Below are 13,507 nucleotides of genomic sequence, written 5' to 3'. Positions count from 1 at the left end.
TCCGGGGTGACTCCAATTGAGAAACAATGAGGACGTGTGGCTAGGTGTGTGGGTTCGCTTGAATCTTGCGCAGTGATTTGAAGCGACTGTAGCGAATGGCAGGTCATCTACACCCGTTCTTCTTCTTGGTACATACTACGACCGAATTTGCATCATGGCCTTCCCATTTGAGAGGCCATGCACATTTGCAGATTGCGGTCGTTTGACTCGAGGTCCCGCATCGATGTGTATGAGAGCTTGCCAAGGATTTCTTTGCCCATTGCATCGTTCGCCACCTTTTCATTCCTGTCGCGCGCTCGACGTAAGTTTAGACTGGGCCGATGAAGTGACATGATGCCTGATCGGAGCATCAGAGATCGAAACCTGAAGATGCCTTTAAGATCGCGGAGATCCGCTTGACCGAAGATGCCAAGATGGGAGCTTGGCCGTTGCCACGAGCTGAATCGCCGACTGATACCCCCGCTTCTGACCAGTGGACAAAGTTTCACCAACACCTCGATAAGGCCCTGATCGAAGCGCAAGCTACGTCCTTGAGACCAGGCCATGCGTGTGTACTTAACGCCTCGGGACATGAAGATCTTGACAAGCTTTCCTTGGAACAGACACGGGCATTGATGGAGGAATCAGGCGACATGCGATTCTACAACCACCACTTTCCATTGATCTTCGATGACGGGGTCAAATGGATCGTTCGGTGTCGACGACTACGGCGAGATAGACCGTCGTACGGTGTCATGCGATACGTTCTCGATTCGGAGATCATCACTATGGAAGAACTGAGGAACGCTGGAGTCTGTGTACCGAGAGCGTACCGAGCGCTAGGCCAGGACGAAGATACTGGTTAGTGTCAGACATCATCGGCTGCCAGAACCTCCATCGTGCTCAGCAATATGCAGCACAGGGCCCGAATAAGAGGCGCTTCGACCTCTACTTTTTCGTCGAGTATGTTGACGCAATGGAGTTTCCTCTAGCATTTCTGGGGCCGCAAAAGAACATCCTAAACCAGATGCTCAATTCTGGACGATTGACTTGCCTCATTATTCGTACATTCGTCTCCTCGTACGCCGAGCAGATGATAAAGCTCAGTCGGATCCACTTTGACGCTATCGGAAGTTTGCATCACTGTCCCAACCGAGGAACTATCGTTGGCCCCATGATTGACAAAATGGTCGGGTCGCACTCTAAGCCCTACTTCCACGGACCATTCCGTACAGCGTACGAGCGTTGGACCAACACCATCGATTACCAATTGGATCTTGTGCTCCATCATGAAGGCTATGATGGGGATCCAATCACCTGCTATCTGAGTTTGCTGGATTTACGGGACCTTGTCGAAGGCTGGCAAGAACTCAAAAACCCAGAAGAAGAATTCTACATCCGCCACTGCGATTCCAAAGCCGACCAGTGTTTCACAGATCCCGCAGGGAACATCATCGCTTGGATCGATTGGGAATGGTAGGTCGGCGGGAATATAATGGTAGTCCCTTGACCATGCTCATTTTTCTTAAGGGCTGCAGTGACGACCAAAGCCGAGGCTTTCGCCAGTCCGCTTGCTTTCCGAGGTGAAGGTATAAGCGACAAAATGACGGAGTGGGAAACGCTCCTAGCGGAGGCGTATGTCGCACTCGGGCGCAAAGACCTTGCGGAATGCGTACGAAATGCTCGCAGGTATCATTGGTTGGAGAAGCTGGCGGATCCCGCTTCGGGCCAGATATGTCCACCTCAAGATTTCCACGCGTTTCGAATGTATTGAGGGATCGCCGGTCAACAAGCGACTGCGGGGCGCCAAGCTCAACGAGTGGATGGAAAGTCTGCAGTCCAAGTATGCCGTACATTCGGGAGTGAAAGAACTTCGAGCAAAAGCCTAGAAGAGCGGTAGGCGATGTGAGAGGTAGGCGATTTGTCGATCACTTGGCTCCCTAACACATGATCTTACTTTACAGTGTTGTACATGTATTGTATTTCGGTGTCGCCAGGCCGACATATGCTCATGATGCAACAGATCGATTCAAATTCGGCATTCGATATTGATTTTCGGAAATCGAGGCTTTCGTGAGATGGGCCGGACCCGCTCAGAGCCCTGGTCGATATGAGGAACCTTCCATGAGCTTCTGCTCCAGCTTGTGATCCGTAGGTCGCGCAGCGCTCTCATAAAGGATAATGCCGGGACGCTGAGGCAGCTGTTGGATCTTGTCAGCGTGATGGACGGAGGGAAAATACCTCTTTAACGCACAGGCGCGGACTTCCCCCTCAGGCCAATGTAGTACACTCTTGTCGTGTCCTCTTCTCCATCCGAGGTGTTGCCGGGGAAATAGAGAGTCAAAGATGTAATCCCGGCGAATTTAGCCGCCCTTGAATGATCATCAGTATCATGGGCGAGCACGGTTCGATGTGATTCCTGGTTGCACGCAGCAGTCATACCGTTCTTGAATCCAACTTACTTGACTTGGTACTCGACACATTCAGTACTCTCCACCATTTCCAGCATTTGAGCCGGCTCAGCAGCCTCTGCATCACTGAAGTCCATCCCCGCAGCATCTTTGAACTGAAAGGTGTATCTATCAGTGCGTGCGCCACATCACTTCATCATCGGGATGACGAGGCGGACTCACTAATCTCATCTCAGACGGTGTCTGTCCCCCAGGACCAGCTTTGATACTGATAGATCGGAGGGAGACCGAAGCATTGAACGGTACTGAAAGCCGTGAGCTCCTTATTTCAAAGGAATGTCTCCAAAACTGTAGCTCACTCTTGATGATGAGACTGTCGTCCGCATCACTCTCGCAATACTGCAGCTCCTTTCAGAGCTTGTTCGCCGGGACCCTCAATGCAAACTACTCACCTTGCCTTCGTCCTCTTTCTCATGCCAAGGTCTGAATCTCATGTAAGCTGAGAGACAACGACCTCACTCGGAAGGGACTCACTTGATTGCCCGTTGCCCAGCTTCCCCGCCGTCCATGGCATTCAGAGCCACCACATTGGGTGTATCGACGACCCCATACAGCGAGTCGTTGGGGCCAGCAGAGAGGGGTACTTCATGCGAATGTCCATGGTGATCTCCATGATCATGTCCATGTCCATGATGGTCCCCATGCTCTTCTGCGCAGGACATGTCGTAGTGTAGAATGTTTAAACGTAATGGTGAAGAAGAGTAGAAAGGTCATCGATGGGCTATGAGACACGTGGGGCTCCATCTTCCCCTCCATCCTGAATATTTACCTCACCCTGATTTTTTGAACATTTTATCCCGGACCTCGAGGAACGATTTTCCAGCTCAACTCTGGCTCTTGCAACGTATCGTCACCAACAACAACATCATCTGTCAGCCATCATGTCCGCTCCTCAGCCCGTGAACCCGCTCTACCTTGGCTCATCAAAACGTCCAGCTCAATCTGGAAACCCACTAGCCGACTTCTGGAGGACACAGGTCGTCGCACCAGAATACAGAGCAGAGAATCTCAGGTGAGGGACGACCGAGGTTCCACCACAGAACTACCAGTTGACAACATTTAGGATACTTCGAGCTGCTACTGTCTTCATCGTTGGTGTCGCTTTCGTTCGATCAAATCTAAGCTCGGCGCTCGTGCCGGTATTCTAGACGGTTGAGTGATCGGTGAGTCGTTCTCACTGGAGAAAACGATAAGCTCATGACCGTGCAGTGCAGACGGCTGTAATATCAGTGTATCAATATGACATGCATTCACATCTCAAATTCGAGCTCTCGAACTTCGTTTGTCATGAAGCCATCATCAGAGCGTCATTTCTCAAGAAAGAAAAAGCCCGGTCACAAGTCCTTCGTGTGTCTTGGCTATTAGACCTGCCTAGTTCTGCTCGATGATCGCCACCAGAGCCTTTTCATACTTCCCAGTTGTCTCGCCTTCTACGCGGTGTCTGAGCGATCGATGATGAGTAGTCTGGTACTGATTCTTGATGGCATTGAAACGTGGTCGGTTCCAGTGATTCCGAACAATCCGGTAGATCCTGGTGCAATATTATTAGCTTCACATTTCAATGGGACAAGAGTCTTCTCACATTCGCTCATCCTTGGTGCCTGCGCCGGCCATTGATGCTTCGAGGAGCTCGGCGTCGCGAGAAACGCCTTGTCCGTCCATCTCGGCTCCTCGTGCAATGTAGTGCAGCGCGTCGCGCATGTGTCCGGAGAACTCAGACGATATCCTGAAGAACGAATCAGCTTGCAGTGGTTGGTCATTAGGTACTTCAGACTCGCATGTGAGATAGGCTGACACGATGCTGTTGAGGAAATGCCGTTGCGATAGCCTGAAGATGTGCATCGGATCTTGAAAGGAGAATGCCGCAAATGGCTATCTCATCCTACACCGTCAGCTTGAACAATATCGAAGACAGCTCACCGTGCCAATCTTGCCTGGGCCTGCGCGGTACAATGTTTGTACATCATCTTGAACCAATTGGTGATTAACATATGGGTTCTCGTCCCTTTGTCCGCTAAGAGCCATGTTGAACATCCTGCATGGCGTAAGATTGGTCATGCTGCATGATATATGCTCACCTCTCAGTCTTCATACTGAGCTCTCCCCTAACCTCTTGAGTAAGATCCTTTTGGTGAACCCGTTGGTATTCCTGCTTCAAGAGGAACATCTCCTCATTTGAGCGGCCCAGCAGAATCTCGTTCAACAGATCTTCATGAGTTCCAGCTCCTTGGCACGCTCTATGCAAGAGATGTACATCACCCCCGAGTGGCCCCATCGACAGCAGAACAAGGGTGTATTCAAGCCTGGGAACATATTGGCTGTAGCCGGCACAGTGGCTTTGGTGACTCACCATCCGGACAATTCCTTCTCCAAGGTTTTCTGCAACGATCGACCAATCGTCTGCTCGTATGTCCGGACCAGAAGATCCATCTGGAACGCATCCAATGGGGCCATAGTGTCGATAATGGTCCTTTCGTCTGTCCCAAAGCCCTTCACAACTCCTCAGCCCATGACGCTTGGCAATTTTTCTCGACATACCTTTGTAGCCTTTCGAATTCTCTCGGCGTCAAATCGTGGATCATACCCTTGTAAATTACCGAGAGGGGGAGCGGGCGGAGGAGCAGGAATACTGACTCCAAGATACCTCGACCCATTGGCTGGAGGAGCTGGTCCTGGAGCTCCAAATTGAGATCCACTGAAATTCTGGGGAGGAGCTGGAGCCATAGCGGGAGGTACACCGTAGGACTGATTTTGGTTTGGAGGTGGTCCACCATACGGACCTTGATTCGGCGGTCCAGCGTTATACTGCGGCGTTGTGTAATGACTGTCTTGATGAGATGGAGGACCATGATAAGGTGTAGGTGCAGGAGCACCGTAGCTTTGTGGGGGTGGACCTCCATATTGGCCTTGCGGAGGCTGCTGATCATAGCTCTGATACGAAGCACCGTATGGCTGCTGCTGTTGCTGCGAGGGCGCTCCCCATTGACCTCCATTTTGCGGTGGTGGACCACCATATCCCTGCTGAAATGGAGCGCCGTACCCTTGCTGAGGTGGTGTAGCACCCCATTGCTGCTGCTGCTGCTGCTGCTGCTGCTGCTGAGGTGGTTGATTCCACTGTTGTTGTGGCGGTGGAGTTTGGTCATTGTTCCAGGACATCGTGTACGAGAGATGAGCCAAGGTCGGCTGCTGTCAAAGTAAGTGACCAACCTTCGATTCTGATGACTGACCGATTGAGCTGTCCTATATGGACACTAGAGATGGTGAGACCAAGCTATGCTGCTCACCAGCAGCAAGGTGTGGAATTCGAGGAATGGCGGTGAAGGCGAAAATGACGTATAATAGGCGGCAATATCCGCCCGAAACACGTGACTTTGAACGGGATGTGCGTGCGCTCTGAAATCTTGGTCCATATACCTATCTTGAGCACTCCACTGCGGCAGAGCGATTGCAACGAGCTCAAGCATAAGCACCATCCGGGCCACGAGCTGCTATAGCCCTTCGGAAGCTCCTTCAAGAAGTCAACCCAACTCTGCTGGTCTTGGGAGTTATCGTTTCGCCTACCTTAGCTCGGCGGCCCGACAAAATCTTTCTACCATGGCAAGTGGTCAAGGCAAAGACAGGCCAGAGATCCAGGCAGCGGTCAGTACCCTCGACCTCACAACATCTAGGAATGTTGTAAAACTGACCTGTGATGCTCAGGCCAAGTCGATACTTCAGGACATGATGGACGACCTGATCTTGACCGTGGCTATCTCGGCACATCGAGAGATCAAACGGAGCAAAGTGCCTTGTGGGGTGTGTCACACGCAGTGGGTTGTATATCACTTCTTCCGGAGTCCGACTGACTTGACCCATCAGCTGTCGCGGGCACTCGGCACTATCTTCCGCTCATTTTGGCTCGTCATCCTCTGCCGGTCCCTCAACGTCTCGAGCTCCTGGAGGAGCTTATGCCGTCGGACCGGAGAAAGGTACAGGCGGAAACACTGGCATAGGGAGTGGGAGCGGGAAACCAGATGGGAATGGGAATGTCTTTTTCGACTGTCTAGTCTGTGGGCGAGGGGTGAGTCCATCTCCCGTCTGGTCATCATCAAAGTTAACTCTATCACTTTTAGATCGCCTCGAGCCGGTATGCGCCTCACTTGTCATCCTGTCTCGGGATGAATGGAGGCACTCGACGCAAAGCGGCTCGAGCAGCTATCAACAAGAATCGCCTCGGTGCGAACGATCGTTCGAGCCCTTCACCTTATTATCAAGCTAGCGATAATGGTGATTCTGATACGGAAAGTACAGCGACGGCATCAAAGAAAAGCAAGAGTGAGCCATTTTCTGATCGCCAAATGCGATAGAAGGCGCGCTGATCATCGGTAGAAATCAACGGAAATGGGAAGCGAGCTCGATCTCCGGGATCTGTTCCTAGGTCCAAAGCCTCTTCCGGTATCTCGACACCAAATACCGTTCCTCCACGTACAGCCCTACCGCCCTCCAAACTTGGTCGACCACCTACGTCACGAGAAACGTTAGATCTGACCTCACCCGATCGACAGCCCATAGGTCCAGGCAGACCCGGTGCCAAGACTCTACCAGGTGCATCCGCGGACATGCCCGTGGTCATAGACGGTATGGACGGTGAGTTGATTCGAACCTCACCTCAACGCTAAACGGCTGACTTTCCTATGTAGTCGATAAGGGGGACGATACAAGCGACGACGCTGATGATTATTGATGACAATCCCGGCACTCAGTATTAGCACATACCACACGATTGATCATGATGTAACATGTACTGGATGCGAGTCGACCAAATGCGTTCGAGATGAACTGGCATGCGCTGGCGGCGGTCACTCTAGGCTTGTCCATAGCCGATGATTGCTGCGCGAAGCAAGACGCTAGTCACAAATCGCTCCTCTGACCTCTTCTGAGCGGCACAAGCGACAGCTGACAATGTCACTGCGCCTTGAGGTTTTGACATTCTCCTTACGGGTCGGCAGTGTCAGAGATCCCAAATGACTGATGTGTGTTGGTGCTCGTGCCCTAAATGGCCCAAAAATATCTTTTGAACGGGACACATGACACTACGTTCATGACTTTTGACGCTGAACAGACCATTCTGCCAAAGTGAAGGTTCCGTTCAAGCGAGACAGGATGAGATGAAACACCGAGCAACATTCTTGGATAATTGTCTTTGAAGCAGCGAAGCCGAGGCCTGCTTCTACATCCATCGAGTCATACGATGAGCAGTATTCGTCTCTTGAAAACCCTCATAGGAACATGAGAGGAGGTCGGATATACTCTACAGCTAACCTACCGCCACTTGACGTGACCGGAGGCGGTCAGCTCCGCCGCCTCGTTGCATTTCAGCTTGCAAGTTGTTCGTGACTGGCTTTTCGTATTGCTTGCTGGCGAAAGCTATACGATATGAGCACAGGCAAGACAGTACCACTGACTCATCGATCGCTAGCCTCTCATTCTATATTTAGTCCTCCCGACCATGACTCTAGCTCCTCAGGAGATGTCGGGCCATCCCGAAGTAATGCCAGTCCCAATATTGCTCCGAAAGTCAGGCGAATGGTCATTCGAGACAAAGATCTCCTAGTGGCCTTTGGCAGAGAGCTGAGGATGACCCACATTGGAGATAAGGACCTGAGATTTGAGAATGAGAGAGTTGGCACCTATGCGGTCAGTGTATTGCAAAGCGTGAGACACGTTGCACTAATGGCACGCCCGTCCCACAGATTGTCGATTCCCCTCATTTGACTTTCGACATTCAGCAGCTTTGGTTGAATCCTACAGGTAGACTTCTGGCGGTTGTCGGACAACATCGGATCGTGGTGATAGCATTGCCAACATTGCACTCCGCAGAACCGGGGAAACGCATGAGCTGCAGGTGGGCCCCACCATAGCAAGATCGGCACGTCTTTTGACACATTATCTCTCAGGTCGGTCGCCATCGATGAACAGTCTTTTGGGCTGTGCCCCTCTGCCAATATCACCAAGGCCCAATGGCATCCATGGGGTCAGGACGGAAAGTCGCTGTGGATCCTGACCTCTGATGGCAAATTGAGGTTGGCTTGAAATCCTCAAAAAAAGGCTGACATCACTCCTAGCGAATACAACATCTCTCAACCAGACGATCCTACTCAGACTTTCTCCTTCCTTTCGACTACGAGCGCCTCCTCCAGCTCTCGATATTCCGCCGTTGATCCCCTTTCTCGATACGCTACATCTTTCGCCTTCTCTCTTCCAAACTCGGTGCACGGAAGTACGATGGTCCACGTCTTAGCTGCTAACGGGGACGCATACGCCATGGGTCCTATATTGCCTTTCAAGGCTGTCGTGCCCTCTGAGTCGCTAGAAAGACTCAGGGCTCAACTCCACAACTCATCGCAGACCGTAAGACGATATGGCTTGTACTGGGTGGAGGATCTATTGCGGCAGGCCAAGAGTTCCAGTTCCGCAAGAGGTACCGGCGCTGAGAGTTTTCCCGAATCCCCAAGAGGGTTCGGCGACCGCGCGAATGAGTCCGCGGATACAGCCTTACCTATGGGCTACGTTCGTGTTCATCCCCCTCATCTATCTCCTTCTGGAGGTCCTGCTTCTGGCAGCCACGAATCCCTGCGTCTACAAGGTCCGATTGACCTAACGATGCCCTCAAATGATGAAGACGAAGATGATATTTCGGCTAATGACCTTATGTGGATTGACGCTGCCATCGAAGGCGGAAGCTGCGACCCTCAATTGATCGTCACATGGTCAAATGGGGTCGTTCTTGTCGGCTATGAGGCAGTTCCGGTCACCCCTCGGTGGTCATCATCTGCAGTGAGTCTGACGGTTTGGCGAATATCTGTGTGAGCTGACAAATAGCAGTACGACCCCGACGGCCCGCCGTCCTTCCGAATCTGCGGCGCAGTCAGATTGTGCCATGCACCGAAGGAGATTGAGTCGTCTCCTTACATTTTGCCAGATGCCCTGAATGATACAGGCATTTGCGTCCAATCGAGTAGGAGCGTGGATTATTTCCAGATTGACCTGGAGTCGATCAAATCCGGCGATGCGTCTAACGTCATTTCCAACCCTTCCTGCCTGGTCCAAAGCTCTGGGTGAGTGCATCAGCAGAGAAAGGTCGCTGACCAGTTCCCAAGCACTAGCGCGGAGCAAATTGTCGCCTCCTCCATTTTGACCGATGCCAACCTTGGCACTACCCTTCTCGCCATGACAGCCTCCGGGAAAGCTGTAGCAATCGACATGGACCAAAATATTGCCATACAACAGGATGAAATACCAGCACATCACTCGACTGAATCGGAGAGCATTGATCTCGTAGACGCGTCACTGCTTCAGGAAACATTCGAATTCGACAGACTTCGCCAGTCTATACCATCAACGCATGAAGGTTTGGCTTCTACCGCGAAGTCCATCTTCCCCAACAAGGCCGAACAAACTGCTTCGGCAAGTCAGCTTCAGCGAGCGGGAGCCATGATGGCGAAGCTTCAGGAGCAGACACGAGCCCTTCAAGTGGCTTCTCAGGCTCTGGAAGAACGATTTGATCTCTGCGTCAAGGAGTCACTCAGACAGCTTCAGCAGCTGAAGAACTGCCGGGATGATGTGGAAAAATTGAAGGACAGCAAGGCTAGTCCACGAGTGGTAAAGATGCTCGATACTCAGTCCGACTTGTCAACGAGGCTGGAGAAAGTACTGCGATCATTAGCGGACGAGCAAAGAGCTACCAGCTTGGAAGGAGATCGCCAGTGGGCTGAGGGTCTAATCTCGATAAAAGCGCGACTTGGTACAGCCGAGGACGGCTTGGAGGATCGGTTTGACAAGGTGGGTACTGCTTGATGAAGGATACGCCTCTGACTTGATCGTCAGCTGCGCGACGAGTTCCGGCGTGTCAAGGCTGAGCTTGATGTGACATCCTCACCACCGAAAGATTCTGAGGATGCCGAGAAGTTGGACATTGACATCAAGCAGACGTCTGAAGAGATTCGCCGGTTGATGCGGAAGATGGAAGGACTGTCTTTGCGCGTGCAGACTACCTCAGCTTGACCCAGGTAGCATTGTCGCATTGCATCCGTCGCGTTCCATGAAGCTTCATTATTGGCCGAATCCATCCATTCATTGACGCGAGACGCGAGACGCGACGATTGGATTTTTGGCCGAAATGACTTGCATGACTTCTTTATCTCATTCTGTCTTTAGGTCTGTATCCGCCCCCGGCCCTATTCCAGCCTGAAAGATGCTCGCCGAAGTTCTCTTAGTCCTGTCAGGCCACCCATCTTCCTTCTTTGTTTCCCACCCCTCGAGTTCCTCATCCATACGCTCCCTCACAGTCTCACCGAAGCTTGAAGAATACCTTCATCCAGGCGAGGTATCTGTCCTGAATGCTTTGGCCGACTTGGCGCGCCAGAGCTACAACGTGCGATTATGGGCGCACAGTATTCAAAGACGGGGTAGAGCAGCAATGCTTAATATCTCCGCGAAGGGGAAGCAGAAAGAACATGTTGAATCAGTTCCTAATCAATACCTGTCAACATTGGCCAGTTCAATCTTGGATGTCCTGACGGAATGGGATGCCTTGATCGTGGAGCTGGAGAGCCGTATCCTATCACTCGACCCTGAAGTGGTACAAGATCAAGCTGGACACGTGCCTCTGTCCGTCTTGCTGGCCATGGTCTCACCATGGCAGGCCCCACTCGGCGAGCTCTCAGGGCTGATCAAAACTGTGGACTCGACCAGGAACATCACGCCTGGCCAACTGTTACAGCTCGTGGAGGATCGCTCACAGACTGGGAACCCGAGGATCCGCAAGATCCTCACCACGTTATCCGGAGCTCTCATCAGGTTGTTCCTCGCGCATCTGTGCGCCTTTATTCTGGATGGTCTGACATCAACGGAGTCCAACCCAGTATTGCCATCGCTTGGCTTGGACAGAGGTCCAGATCCTCTCTCTCCAAAACATAGACTGTACGCGCTTAATGGAGAGCTATGTCCGCCAAGCTTGTCCGGATCGACTAAGGAGAGTATACTGTACATCGGCAGAGTGACGGCCACTCTGCGATCCAAGAATACGGCGTTGCCGAAAGGGACGACAAAGGATCTCCGAGAAGTCATCATGTCGGTCAAATCGTTGGAAGACGGGTCTTTGGACAAGGAGATCAGCCGTACGCGATCTGAAGTCGGCGAGTGAGTGAAGGCTGTCATGATAGTCGTCGGCGTCCATTGACATCCGCACAGATGGCTGTGGAGGAATGTACTCACTGGAGGTCAGGTTGTTCAGGCTTTGAGGTATTTGTGAGTGATACCCGGCGACGCGAATCAAGATGGGTCTGACTTGGACCTCAGTGGTGACTACTTCCTGACAAGAAATGCCGAGCTAGCCACTGGAACGATACGGGAAATACATGCCTTGCGACTCGACAAGCTCATTACCGCCGACCCGCATTCTTCCTCCTCAGTCATCAGGGAACAGGACCTGCGCCATGCTTTGCTCAAAGCCAGTGTTGGGACATCGGCAGAGAACGACAAAGCGTTGGACAATGTCAGATTCAGATTGGAACGTGGGCCTATCCGACCGCTTCTGACCCATTTGTCACCTGTAAAGATGCGTAAAGTGGACGCAAACAGAAAAGACCCAGATTCTCAAAAGCTTTACGATGACGAAGATTCAACCAACGACCTATTTTCCTCATTCTTGCTTGGCTCACCGCTCACTCTCGAAGCCTCGATCAGTTGGCCATTGGACCTGTTCATGACTCCCAAAGCTCGCGAGACATATACGGACATACATTCTTACCTCTTCGCTCTTCGAGATGCACATCTACGAATCTCCGATTGCTGGAAATCTCTCTCTGCCGCACAACGACGCCGAAGGAAATGGACCTCTACGACTGAAGGGGGCACTCGATCAGAAGTCAGGGCTCGGCTGGAACTCGCGCGCGCCGCATGGGGCACAGTTCGAATCATGCTATTCTTCCTGGATCAATTAATTGGGCACTTCATGACTGACATCATCGAGGTCCAGCACCAGCACTTGTTGGATGAGCTAGAGTCTATGACAAATGGCCATCAATCTATGTCAAGGGCAGTATCCACGAGGGGCTCGATGAGGGCATCGCGTTCTGTCAGGTCAATTAGCGGGAGCATTGCCGGTTCCACAATCGATCACGATACCGTCTGGAACAAGAAAACGCTTACACAGGGCAATACCACAGAGCACCTTGATTTTATCACATTGCGGTGAGTTGACTGGCGCCCCTCGGTCTGCAGTCTCTGACGACTTTTGCAGCGCTATGCATTCTCGCCACCTCTTCTTTCTCCGCCAAGGGTTACTACTCGCGGACCGCAGCATAGCAGTAGTTACTCGGGACATTTTGGAGATTTGCATTCGGTTCACTGGTCTTGTGGAGCGATGGGAAGGAGACGTGGTCCCAGAACTGCTTCTTGAGGGATCGGACGGGGAGCAAGTCGGTCAATTGGTAGCGGAGAGATCAGAAGCCATTGCAGAAGTCAACGGTGTGAGTATGCGACATTGTACAAAAGCAAGCGAGCGTCTATGCTGACGAGTCTCGGCAGGAACTTCGAGACCAGATCCTCACCTTATTTCACGCCCTCTTGTTGACGCAGAACCCGAACCCCACCAACGCCAACGGAGAAGTCTCCACCATCACTGCCGGGGCGTCAATGTCCCGCACGGCCAGAGCTGCGCAGATCATCCAGTCTTCCAGAATGCTCGTCTCACGACAGATGAGCTTCAGCAAAAACGCCAACGGGCTAAAGGCAGGAGCGAAGGCACAGGCTTCAGACCGGTCGTCACGGAGCGCCGAAGCCGAAGCCCTCATGGCTCGACACATAGAGCAGTGTAAGCAATACTTTGGCTCGTCCCTTCTCCCCATACACTGATCGCTCGATCCACAGTGTTGCTCCGTCTCGACTTCAATGGCGTTCTGACGGAATGGCTGGAAGCTGACATGGATGCTGGCAATGACGAAGTCTTGGCCGAAGGCGGGTTCAATGAGGGCAGAGGCGAGGGCCCACATACAACCCAAGATGATTCTTGATGC

At 52.1% G+C, this 13,507-nt stretch overlaps 7 protein-coding genes across 7 annotated transcripts; 5 read left to right on the top strand and 2 right to left on the bottom strand.

The window, feature by feature from the left end:
• Positions 1–159: 159 nt before the first annotated feature.
• BD324DRAFT_406983 (hypothetical protein) lies at positions 160–2,124 on the top strand. The gene is made up of 3 exons (XM_022012700.1): positions 160–840; positions 897–1,455; positions 1,510–2,124. Exons 1-3 carry the CDS (start codon positions 414–416, stop codon positions 1,751–1,753), a joined length of 1,230 nt encoding a protein of 409 aa, XP_021871888.1. The 5' UTR covers positions 160–413; the 3' UTR covers positions 1,754–2,124.
• BD324DRAFT_650442 (galactose-binding domain-like protein) lies at positions 2,073–3,112 on the bottom strand (the record flags this gene model as incomplete). Its single annotated transcript, XM_022018146.1, has 7 exons — positions 2,073–2,180; positions 2,234–2,351; positions 2,442–2,545; positions 2,613–2,695; positions 2,750–2,789; positions 2,843–2,873; positions 2,925–3,112. The coding sequence occupies 7 exons, from the start codon at positions 3,110–3,112 to the stop codon at positions 2,073–2,075; spliced, it is 672 nt and encodes a 223-aa protein (XP_021871887.1).
• A 186-nt stretch (positions 3,113–3,298) lies between these two features.
• BD324DRAFT_623712 (hypothetical protein) lies at positions 3,299–3,708 on the top strand. The gene is made up of 3 exons (XM_022015618.1): positions 3,299–3,462; positions 3,514–3,613; positions 3,660–3,708. Exons 1-2 carry the CDS (start codon positions 3,332–3,334, stop codon positions 3,596–3,598), a joined length of 216 nt encoding a protein of 71 aa, XP_021871886.1. The 5' UTR covers positions 3,299–3,331; the 3' UTR covers positions 3,599–3,613; positions 3,660–3,708.
• Positions 3,709–3,713: 5 nt separating this feature from the next.
• On the bottom strand, positions 3,714–5,748 carry BD324DRAFT_623703 (hypothetical protein). Its single transcript, XM_022015617.1, has 8 exons — positions 5,678–5,748; positions 4,989–5,636; positions 4,801–4,940; positions 4,529–4,753; positions 4,371–4,485; positions 4,229–4,332; positions 4,033–4,176; positions 3,714–3,981 (listed from the first exon to the last, which is right to left on the bottom strand). Exons 2-8 carry the CDS (start codon positions 5,604–5,606, stop codon positions 3,822–3,824), a joined length of 1,506 nt encoding a protein of 501 aa, XP_021871885.1. The 5' UTR covers positions 5,607–5,636; positions 5,678–5,748; the 3' UTR covers positions 3,714–3,821.
• A 35-nt stretch (positions 5,749–5,783) lies between these two features.
• On the top strand, positions 5,784–7,254 carry BD324DRAFT_623701 (hypothetical protein). Its single transcript, XM_022015616.1, has 6 exons — positions 5,784–6,089; positions 6,150–6,259; positions 6,309–6,510; positions 6,563–6,764; positions 6,819–7,076; positions 7,130–7,254. The coding sequence occupies exons 1-6, from the start codon at positions 6,045–6,047 to the stop codon at positions 7,171–7,173; spliced, it is 861 nt and encodes a 286-aa protein (XP_021871884.1). The 5' UTR covers positions 5,784–6,044; the 3' UTR covers positions 7,174–7,254.
• A 611-nt stretch (positions 7,255–7,865) lies between these two features.
• BD324DRAFT_578902 (hypothetical protein) lies at positions 7,866–10,493 on the top strand (the record flags this gene model as incomplete). The annotated part of the gene is made up of 7 exons (XM_022013347.1): positions 7,866–8,126; positions 8,183–8,334; positions 8,387–8,512; positions 8,555–9,266; positions 9,312–9,547; positions 9,590–10,271; positions 10,317–10,493. The coding sequence occupies 7 exons, from the start codon at positions 7,866–7,868 to the stop codon at positions 10,491–10,493; spliced, it is 2,346 nt and encodes a 781-aa protein (XP_021871883.1).
• Positions 10,494–10,683: 190 nt separating this feature from the next.
• Positions 10,684–13,346, top strand: BD324DRAFT_650437 (Spc98 family-domain-containing protein; the record flags this gene model as incomplete). Its single annotated transcript, XM_022018145.1, has 5 exons — positions 10,684–11,630; positions 11,682–11,738; positions 11,790–12,683; positions 12,733–12,961; positions 13,020–13,346. The coding sequence occupies 5 exons, from the start codon at positions 10,684–10,686 to the stop codon at positions 13,344–13,346; spliced, it is 2,454 nt and encodes an 817-aa protein (XP_021871882.1).
• Positions 13,347–13,507: the final 161 nt, after the last annotated feature.

This window comes from Kockovaella imperatae, assembly GCF_002102565.1.
Source record: "Kockovaella imperatae strain NRRL Y-17943 chromosome Unknown BD324scaffold_5, whole genome shotgun sequence".
Lineage (NCBI taxonomy): Eukaryota > Fungi > Basidiomycota > Tremellomycetes > Tremellales > Cuniculitremaceae > Kockovaella > Kockovaella imperatae.
This window is presented reverse-complemented; position numbering and strand designations above follow the sequence as displayed.

What these genes read in the sequence shown, in the direction of transcription:
- BD324DRAFT_406983 (XM_022012700.1), top strand. Translation starts at nt 414, where the DNA reads ATGGGAGCTTGGCCGTTGCCACGAGCTGAATCGCCGACTGATACCCCC. An exon ending in AGGCCAGGACGAAGATACTG is followed by an intron (nt 841 to 896) that starts GTTAGTGTCAGA and finishes AGCAATATGCAG; the next exon opens with CACAGGGCCCGAATAAGAGG. An exon ending in GCTTGGATCGATTGGGAATG is followed by an intron (nt 1,456 to 1,509) that starts GTAGGTCGGCGG and finishes ATTTTTCTTAAG; the next exon opens with GGCTGCAGTGACGACCAAAG.
- BD324DRAFT_623712 (XM_022015618.1), top strand. Translation starts at nt 3,332, where the DNA reads ATGTCCGCTCCTCAGCCCGTGAACCCGCTCTACCTTGGCTCATCAAAA. An exon ending in TACAGAGCAGAGAATCTCAG is followed by an intron (nt 3,463 to 3,513) that starts GTGAGGGACGAC and finishes GACAACATTTAG; the next exon opens with GATACTTCGAGCTGCTACTG.
- BD324DRAFT_623703 (XM_022015617.1), bottom strand. Translation starts at nt 5,606, where the DNA reads ATGTCCTGGAACAATGACCAAACTCCACCGCCACAACAACAGTGGAAT. An exon ending in GCCCAGGCAAGATTGGCACG is followed by an intron (nt 4,333 to 4,370) that starts GTGAGCTGTCTT and finishes CTGACGGTGTAG; the next exon opens with GATGAGATAGCCATTTGCGG. An exon ending in GGCACCAAGGATGAGCGAAT is followed by an intron (nt 3,982 to 4,032) that starts GTGAGAAGACTC and finishes ATATTGCACCAG; the next exon opens with GATCTACCGGATTGTTCGGA.
- BD324DRAFT_623701 (XM_022015616.1), top strand. Translation starts at nt 6,045, where the DNA reads ATGGCAAGTGGTCAAGGCAAAGACAGGCCAGAGATCCAGGCAGCG. An exon ending in GGCCAGAGATCCAGGCAGCG is followed by an intron (nt 6,090 to 6,149) that starts GTCAGTACCCTC and finishes TGTGATGCTCAG; the next exon opens with GCCAAGTCGATACTTCAGGA. An exon ending in GTCTAGTCTGTGGGCGAGGG is followed by an intron (nt 6,511 to 6,562) that starts GTGAGTCCATCT and finishes TATCACTTTTAG; the next exon opens with ATCGCCTCGAGCCGGTATGC.